A 9,103-nucleotide genomic window follows, 5' to 3' on the forward strand; every position below is an offset into this window, starting at 1 on the left:
GTGTGGAAAGAGTGAGGGGGCTCGGGTGCAAAGTTTGCTCGCCCAGCGCCTGAGGAGGCAGCGGCGGGTCCGGGCCGCCGCCCGCGGGGAACGGGCCGCGATCGCGCTCGGGGCTCCGCCGCGGGCCGCTCGCAGCGCCGACCGTTCTCCTCGCGCCTCCGCCGGGCCGGGCCGGCAGCCTCTGCCCCGGCGCGATGTGCGGGGGGATGGCGGCGAAGGGTCCCGGCGGGCCGCGGTGGTGGCAGAACCGGCGGGCGCGGCTGCTGTGCATGCTGGCGCTCACCTTCCTCTTCTTCGTGGTGGAGGTGGTGGTGAGCCGGGTCACGTCGTCGCTGGCCATGCTCTCCGACTCCTTCCACATGCTCTCCGATGTCATGGCTCTGGTCGTGGCGCTGGTGGCCGTGCGCTTCGCGCAGTGCACCCGTGCCACCAAGAAGAACACCTTCGGGTGGGTGCGGGCCGAGGTGATGGGTGCCCTCGTCAACGCCGTCTTCCTCACCGCCCTCTGCTTCACCATCCTGCTGGAGGCCATCGAGCGCTTCACCGAGCCCCACGAGATCCAGCAGCCGCTGGTGGTCATCGGCGTGGGGGTGGCGGGGCTCATCATCAACTTGCTGGGGCTCTGCCTCTTCAACCACCACGGCGTGGGGGGCCACGGCCATTCCCACGGCCACGGGCACTCGCACGGCAGCAGGCAGCACTCCCGCAGCGGCTCCAAGCCCGAGCAGCCGCCCGGGGATGGGGAGGCTGCGCTACACCGGGAGGAGACCAGCACCTTAGTGGAGAACTGCAGCAGCTCCAACGGAGTCAGCCAGGACAAGCTAGGTAAGCCCTGCGGGTCCTCTGCCCCATCCCAGGGTGGGAGTGCCGGGAAGGTGGGAGAGGACCCTTCTCTGAGTAGGGCAGTGGGTGTCGGTCTCCCACCTCGGGCTGGCTTCAAGGGGACCCCCTGTCCTTTCTGGTGGGGAAGAGGCAAGAAGCTTCCTTAGCAGTGCTCTCTGGCCCACGGCTGTTGCACCTCCACCTCACACCTTTCCTTCGGGTGCTAAAAGGAGTGCCTGCCCTAAGTGCTCTTGAAGACAAGTCGGAGTGGGAAAGAGTCTTGGGGTGAAGCAGGTTGTGTTGGGAAGAGTTGTTGGTGATAGAGAAGGCACATGATGAGAGTGTTTTGCCTAGAGACACAAGCTGTCACAAGACGATGCCCTAATGCCGTCTGAACTGGCTGCACATCAGATAGAGGACAGCTCAACACCTTGGTCCTGACAGCCGGATCTGTCCCTTGGGTCAGTTATTAGCTACCTGAGAAGCTCGTCTCAACCTGAAAGTAACATGCTGGAGTGTATTCCATTGCAATAATGTCGTACTTCTTCGTGACATCCGTGTTAATACGGAGAAGTCTTGGAAATTACCAATACGAGCCACGGAAGTGGGTGCTGAATATGGAGCTCGCTGGTGTCAAAGTACACATGTGGCCTCTTTGCATTAGTTCTCTTTAGCTTTCTCAAGTACGCTCCTTCCCACTCGTTTGCACATAGAGGTAAACTTAAAATCTCCCCTTCCCAATTAGGATTAAAGTGTCTGTTTTGTGGGAGGGAATTGCTTGGGTTATGTTTAGAATGGATCCAGAAGCCTGGATCGTTTATTTGGAAGTCACTTGGGCAAAGCCAAGTGCTGCATGCGAGCAGAGTGAAAGGTGTGCAATGCCTGCTTCTCTGCTTTAGCCATAGGGCATCTGTGTAACCAGGAGGAAGAGGTTTCACTCTTCAGAGCCCATGTTTCTCTTTTGGTTTTGGGGTTCCATCAGGAGACTGCTGCTTTCACTGAAACTGAGCTTTAACTGAGCTGAGTGAACCTTGCTACAGTTTCATTTTCAGTGGTCACAGGTTCCAGTATTTGAGAAGCAGCTTTCTCTTTTCCTCCTCCATCCGTGTTGCTTTGGAAAACACAGGTTTTGCAAGAGGATAGAAAAGTTGTTCTGAATATAGCAGACCATTGGCCTGACCACGTAATAAGCTCTTAATGTCGAATTGGTTCCCACAAAGGTATCCTAATAATTACTTTTAAACAATGTACAGTTTCCTTAACCGTTAATCTGATAGGTTTCTTGGCTTGGGAATTGTGCTTGCATGGTGAAACACAGAATCCCTGAGTGGTTTGGGTTGGAAGGGACCTTAAAGCTCATCCAGTTCCAACCCCCTGCCATGGGCAGGGACACCTTCTACCAGGCCAGGTTGCTCAAACATGATGAAAAGCCAAGTTTTGGACTAGTTCTAGACTAAAAGGTTAGCTTATAGCATGGGTTAAAACCTGCACTGTTCTAAGTCATCTGGAATTTCTCATGGGCTCCCTTCTGGCAATAACAAATAATTTGTTGTGGGTATTTAGGTGGTAATAGGGCATAATTTTGGTCACAGTGAAACTTTGAAATAAGTTTGTATTTCCTCCTGTGCCCTGCCGTGATTGTGTAATGGATGGAGTTATTCAGAGTTCACCCATGCAAGTGTTACAGGTAAAGGTGCTTGGAGACTTGTGAGAGGCTGTAGGATGTGCAGGTGAAGCCTAGGGAAGTGTCCGAGAGTGGTGCTGTGCCTTCATTGGAAATTACAAAGAAGGGTAGATCCTGACTTCCTGAGGTGAAAGTGGAAAACCGGCTACAGCCTTAGGGGCTAGTCCTGCGCAGGTAGCTTTGTGCTTTAAGCGTACAGCTAGATTTCGGTGAGGGTGTTCCAAATGGACATGATTTAACCATTTGCCATTAAAGACTAGTCTCAAGAGCTTTCTGGCACAGTGTTTCCTGTTACAGGTCTTACTGACTCTTCAGATCTCCTTTGCCCCAACTACTTGGTGTGCAGCAGTGTTCCTCTCTCCTTGCGCTTATCATGGACCCTGAGGTCTGAGCTCTGTAACCTGAGCTATTTTCCTCTAATTTATTGGTTTCCATGCAAAGTTACGGGTCCCATTATCCGTAACTCCTGAAGGTTGTGTGGAAAATGTAGTTGGAGCTTTCGGACAGAAGCGCGGTACCCGAGGTGATGAGCCTGAGGCTTGGAACACAGCTGCCTGGGCAGGAGCCCACCCCTTCTGCAGAGAGGAAAGGACTTGTGGACACTTTGTGATTACAGAATCACAGGAGTGGCAGAAGCTGCAGGTCTTGTGAACATGTTAATATTTACAAAGCTTTGAACTGAATGACCACGGAAGCAGTAAGGGCTCTGTGTTTCAGTTACCTGGGCCAGTGGCCAGTGGCCGTTTCTTTAACACTGGAAGTTTTCTGGCCCAAGAAGAACTTTCAAAGAACAGTGGGAGGTTACTCACGTAAAATGCTTTCAAGTTTGACCATTGGAGCAGGTTTTTCTTTGTAACGATGCGTGTGCATTTATTGCTATGCGGCTAGTTAGGTGGTTGGCGGACAGTTTTGGCACTAAAATGTTGATCTGTGCCTTGCAGTGTCCATGCCACGGCTTTGGGCATCAATAGCTCTGTGTCACTCAGCAGCTCTGTGTCACTTGCATAAAAAAATAATGTGTTTTTAGTACTTTTTTCAAAGTTCTGAAATCTAAATAGCACTAGTTCATAGCCTCTGAGAGCTTCAGTGGTAACTTGCACTGCCCTGGAGTCAGGGCTGCCGGTAAATTCAGACCCAAAAGCTCAGCTCATTGTATCTCACAGTTCTGCTGGCTCCATGCGCCATCTCAGGAAAACTTCCTTTTCCTTGAATTCAGCAGTCTTGTGGAAATGAACTCCTAAACCTGAAAAGAAGTTACTGTAAAGCAGTACCCATGCAGCTTGTCAGCTTTTGGCCTCATAAATTTGACTATAAAACAGCAGTGCAGAAGAGATTTTTAGCAATGTGATTAGCCTTCTGGCTTTTCAAAAGGGGGGGAAACCCCAAGTTGCCTAGCTCCTTAACCAGCTTTTTGCTGTATGCTCTGTAATTCTGCATTTTGTTTAGGAAGTGAGCAGTGAGTAGTCAAGTGGTTAAACAGCTAGAAAAGGGGAAAACAGGTTTTCAGCAGGATACATTTGAGTGCAGTCGTCTTTATCCTTTGCCACTCTGTAGTATGAAGCTGTACTTGGCTTTACAGCTCTGTGTAGAAACAATCCTTCTAGAATGTTTTGACCACTTCTCGGGACAACCGAGTATTTCTCAGCTAGAGAAAATGTTGCCAAGTGTTACAGGTAGGGTTGCTTGCTTTTAGTTTTGTACTCAAATGAAAGCGAGCTCGATGTTGGTTACTAATTTTATGTGGAATTACAGTAGCACGTAGTATTACAGCATATGCCTAATCACTCTACTGTTTTCTCATCAGGTGATATGAAAGACGACATGACTGACCTACAGGTGAATGGCAATGCTGGTCATTACACTCTGGATGTAGAGGAGGTTGAAGAAGACTCCAGTGCACAGCTTAACATGCGTGGAGTTTTTCTGCATGTTTTTGGAGACGCCCTAGGTTCAGTAATTGTGGTAGTGAATGCCTTGCTCTTTTATGGGTTGTGGAATCCATGCCCCAAAGATGGGCCCTGCTTTAATCCATGTGTCAATAATCATTGCATGGAAAATGCTACTTTATCCCAAACGCTGGGCAGAGCAAACACGTCCGAGCAAGAGAGCATTACGGTGGCTGGTCCATGCTGGTTGCTGTATTTAGATCCCGTCCTCTGTTTGATAATGGTTTGTATACTCCTTTACACAACCTACCCGTTACTTAGGGAGTCAGCCCTTATACTTCTGCAGACTGTTCCCAAACAGATAGATGTTCATTCTTTGAACTCAAAACTACGTACCCTTGAAGGAGTTGAAGCAGTCCATGAATTACACATTTGGCAGCTGGCAGGCAGTAGGATCATTGGCACTGCTCACATCAAGTGTCCTGACCCTTCCACGTACATGATGGTGGCAAAGCGCATAAAGGAGATCTTCCATGACGAAGGGATTCATGCAACTACCATTCAGCCTGAGTTTGCCAGTGTTGGCTCTGAATCGGGGAGAGGGAAATGCGAGTTTCCGTGCAGGACTCAGTGTGCTTTGAAGCAGTGTTGCGGAACAGGGGAAGATATTACTGCAAAGAAGACAGAAAAATCTTCGTCACTTAGTATTTCTTGTTCAGAAGTTGTCATTGAATTTCCAAAAACTAGGAGGACTAAGCCGGAGAGCATCCCTTCAGTTAAGCTAGAGGCAAACACCGACCAAAACGAGCAGTTTGAATCATCTTTGTAACTCCCTGCGTGGTGCTACCTGAGGTCTGGGGACTTTGACAACAGCTCTGTTGCAGGAGGAAGGGACAGACGTTTGAGATGCAACATTGCCAAGTAGTGTAATTGCTGAAGTCCTTGTTCTTGTCATACTGCTAAATCTAGAATGCTTGTTTTAAAGAACATAACGTCACTGTCATGATACAATGTGGTTGTGTTGACTTTGTACTGGGACAGACAGGAAGTGCACCAATGCTGTAACAAGCTGAGAAAACCAGTTTCGGCATTTCAGCAGAGACGCTTTTTGCTGTGCTTCAAACTGAAATATTTCCTTTTTTCCCAGTGAAAAGGTATTTGAGGGATAAGCACGTAGGAACTCAGTTTGTGTTACGGATTTCTTGGACCTACTCTTTCCTTTAATATTTGATTTGTAGATATTTTAATATATTGTTTATTTAGAAGCCCTAAGGAAAACCAAAGTTCATAGAGTGTTTTTAAAGAGATAACTACTTAAAACTGGAAACCACTTTGCAGTTTCACATATTTTTCTTAAACCTATATAATAATAAATGTGAAGGCTTTTTCTAATGGATTTATGGTATAGCGTATTTTAAAGAGAACATCGTGTGATTGTTAGAAGCTGTCCCCACTTTTTCTGGTAAGGTAGTGAGGTGATTAAAAGCAACTGCTAGTGAAAAGATCAGATGTGAAAGGGGTGTTTTTCAGTCAGCATGGAAGTTCAAGCTACTGTATACTGCTCTGTGATCAGGACATGAGACTGACCCATAAAGTAATGCATCCTTTCATATTTGATGGGGTTTTCTGGTGTTTTCCCTTATTTCCAAGTTGCGTGTGGTCATAAAAGTCTTCAAAGTTTAATGAATCCTTGACTCACAGTGCCATGAATGAAGAGCTGGAGCTTCATTTTCACTTGATGCTCAGTTCGCTAAGGTAAGAGAATTGGTTATGTCAAGAAGTGCTCTGTTGGGGAATGTTTGCCAATCACCGACAGTCTTGATTTGTGCTTTTGAGGATAGACAGTCGCCTCCCTAACAGCTGATTCAGTGATGCATTTTGCTTTTGTAGCCGAGCGTGTCTGTAAGTACCTGCGGTGACGGCAGTCCTGGTCCCTCCCCTGTGTCCTTGGGAGCCTTCCGCAGGCTTTGAGGAAGTGGGGCCGGGAGCAGGATTTCATTGCTGTATTTCAGACTTTGGGATATTTATGTACCATGTAATTCCGCTCAAGAAGCCGAATCTATGGTTTAGAATGTTAACTCTGTCAACTGACAGCTGGCTCTAAAGAAGCTGTTACAGTATGCTGCCAACTTACACCTTCACAAAGGAGAAGCTGGTCGATGGACTCTGTGAATTTGGCAGAGACTGAGAGTTGAAGAGAAGACGTGTGAGAGATCTAAGTAAAACCCTGACCCTTTCGATCCACCCTCGAGTTATGTATGGGATATAATATCTTGTGATTTAATTGACTGCTCCTATGCTCGAAACTGGAAAACACCTTGGATCTTCCATTGGTTGCTCTATGACCCTGGACATGGTAAACGCTCTGCCTCAGTTTCCCCGTCTTAAAATGGGGATGATACCTACCTCACAGGGGTGTTGTGAGGCTTAACTCTTGTGCGAAGAGGTCTGAGATGTGTTTCTGGAAGGCACTGGAAGGAGAGTAAGATATTAAATTACATGGTATTTACTACTTCTACACATGTATTGCAATACCTAGGCACAACAGAGGGAACTGAGGATCGTTTTGGCCTTATGAAATTCTTTGATGCTGTGGTTTTCAGGTTTTTAACAGTATTTAAATGTAGATTTTTTTTTTAAAGAGAAGAATGTTTTGTTAGTGAAGGGAATGTGGCTTTGCCTCCGGATACGGGACGCCTTCTAGTAGGCATTTCTAATACGTGTCTCCTATGGTAATTGCTCCTAAGTAGTTCAAAACTAGTCTGCTGCTCCTCCGACCTGGATTGGCCCAGGTCATGTCAGTGGTCTTACCCAACTTCTCAGCAGAGCGTTGCAGTCAACTCTCGATTATCCATGGGTGGATTACCAGTGTTGTACGTTAACTGTGTGGGCTACAAGGCCAGACTAGCTCTGTATCCCATGCCAGTGCGTTGGCCAAATGCTAGGTGCCAAAGCATTGGAAAAGTAGAGGAGCTCAGTCCAGTTTCACACAAGCTCCCTCTCGCAGGGTTTGTTAGCTTGGGTGCAGTTATTGTGCCTCTTGGCTGCTCAGATGCAGCCACAGGAAGCTGCGGTGTGTGGAGGGGTCGGTTCAGCTTTGTGCTAGCCTGGGGATGTTAGTGCATCGCAGCCATCAGCATCCCTCGCCTTTTTCTGTGTTTATGCTTATTGTGTAGTCTCACAAACTAACTTAAATGTGTTAATATAGTATTTATGTATGTTTTTGTTTGGTCTGAATTACCTTCTTTCTTCTGTTACCTGTATATGATCTAGAGTTGACTGTTAAATGAGATCTCGTGTAAGGCTACGTTTGCAGAATATGCTACAAGTGCGAGTATGCTTCAAAGTATTAACCAAGTAAATTTTGAAATTAACAAATACCTTCTTTTTTTTTTTTAAATGTGTATCTTTGCTTTTTATGGTAAATTTTCACTATTATTTTGCTCACTAGTTTAATATTGCTCACAGTCATTAGCATGAATTCTTGAGGCCCTGGCTGGGTATCACTGATGCACCCTAGAACTACTGCTCTTTAGTGTATTAAAACCCCAAGCACCAAGACAAACCCTAGTAGCACTGAGAAGCCTGACTTCCTTCTCTCCTGTTGCTCTTACAAGAAACGAGCAGTTACTGAGTGTTGAGAGTTGCCACCATTTGTTAACAGTAAGTCAATGCATCTGAATAGGTGGAGTTGTACTCGCTCCTTCCATTGTAACTATTTAATCTTTTTTTGGTGCCAGAAGTCATATTTTTCTATTCTGTGTCCATTGCAGGCAATGGCTAGCTTAAAAGACAAAAAGCTCTCCTCCTACCCCCCATGATGTTTATTATAAGGACAGGTTACAGATGTGATGATGGTGATGGTGACGATGATGATGATGGTGGGGGCAGAAGGGGACTTGCATGGCCTCTCTGTCCTGTGCCACATTGCCTGTGCAGCACCAGCTGGTGTTAATGGGGCCCTTTAGTCTCTTTAGCCCTCGATGGTAAATTCCCTGACAGCACATAGGCAGGTCAGGTTGGTGGCCGTACGGCAGCAGAAACGCAAGCGCTGTGTTTGTTCCAGCGGCGTGAGACCCGACTGTACCCTGCTAGCTTGCAATAGTTTTGGTTTTTGTCTTTAACCTTATCTTTGTGTGGTTTCACAGACTTGGTTTGTTCTGAAGATCACAGGTCCGGAATACCGGGAGCATTTGAAAACACTGCACAGTCTTTTTCTCCCTCTTTTTGTTCCCCCCACAAACCATGAAACTGGTGAATCTCCTGTAAGTGAGCACTGCAGTGGTGGGGAGCTCATTGTATTGTGTATCACATTCCTGAATTTTTAAAATAAAAGAATATGGAACACTGACTTTTGAGGAAAAATAAGTTTGTATTTCAGTGTCTAGATTGCGCAGGCTTCTGGTTAAACGTGTCAGAGATGTACCAAATGGCATTGAGTGAAATACTGTTGGCTTAGTACGTGTCTCATCCAGAAACATGCTGCTTTAGAATCACTTCTTGATTATATCCTCATCAGGGACTGCAGCCATAGCACAAGGGGTGATGGGTTCAGACTGAAACGGGGCAAGTTCAGGTTAGATCTAAGGCAGAAGCTCTTCCCTGTGAGGGTGCTGAGGCGCTGGCACAGGGTGTCCAGAGAAGCTGTGGCTGCCCCATCCCTGGCAGTGTTCAAGGGCAGGTTGGACACAGGGGCTTGGAGCAAGCTGCT

General features: G+C 47.1%; 1 protein-coding gene across 1 annotated transcript; it reads left to right on the forward strand.

Moving 5' to 3' along the window:
• Window positions 1-24: 24 nt before the first annotated feature.
• On the forward strand, window positions 25-8,743 carry SLC30A1 (solute carrier family 30 member 1). Its single transcript, XM_062622676.1, has 2 exons — window positions 25-825; window positions 4,311-8,743. The coding sequence occupies exons 1-2, from the start codon at window positions 195-197 to the stop codon at window positions 5,219-5,221; spliced, it is 1,542 nt and encodes a 513-aa protein (XP_062478660.1). The 5' UTR covers window positions 25-194; the 3' UTR covers window positions 5,222-8,743.
• The last annotated feature ends 360 nt before the right edge of the window (window positions 8,744-9,103 follow it).

The sequence above is a fragment of the Pezoporus occidentalis genome, unplaced genomic scaffold (assembly GCF_034315485.1).
Source record: "Pezoporus occidentalis ecotype Australia unplaced genomic scaffold, CSIRO_AGI_Poc_V1 ctg245, whole genome shotgun sequence".
Classification (NCBI taxonomy): domain Eukaryota; kingdom Metazoa; phylum Chordata; class Aves; order Psittaciformes; family Psittacidae; genus Pezoporus; species Pezoporus occidentalis.

Coding starts and splice junctions, on each gene's coding strand:
- SLC30A1 (XM_062622676.1), top strand. CDS start 195: ATGTGCGGGGGGATGGCGGCGAAGGGTCCCGGCGGGCCGCGGTGGTGG. Junction 826..4,310: donor AGTCAGCCAGGACAAGCTAG/GTAAGCCCTGCG, acceptor TTTTCTCATCAG/GTGATATGAAAGACGACATG.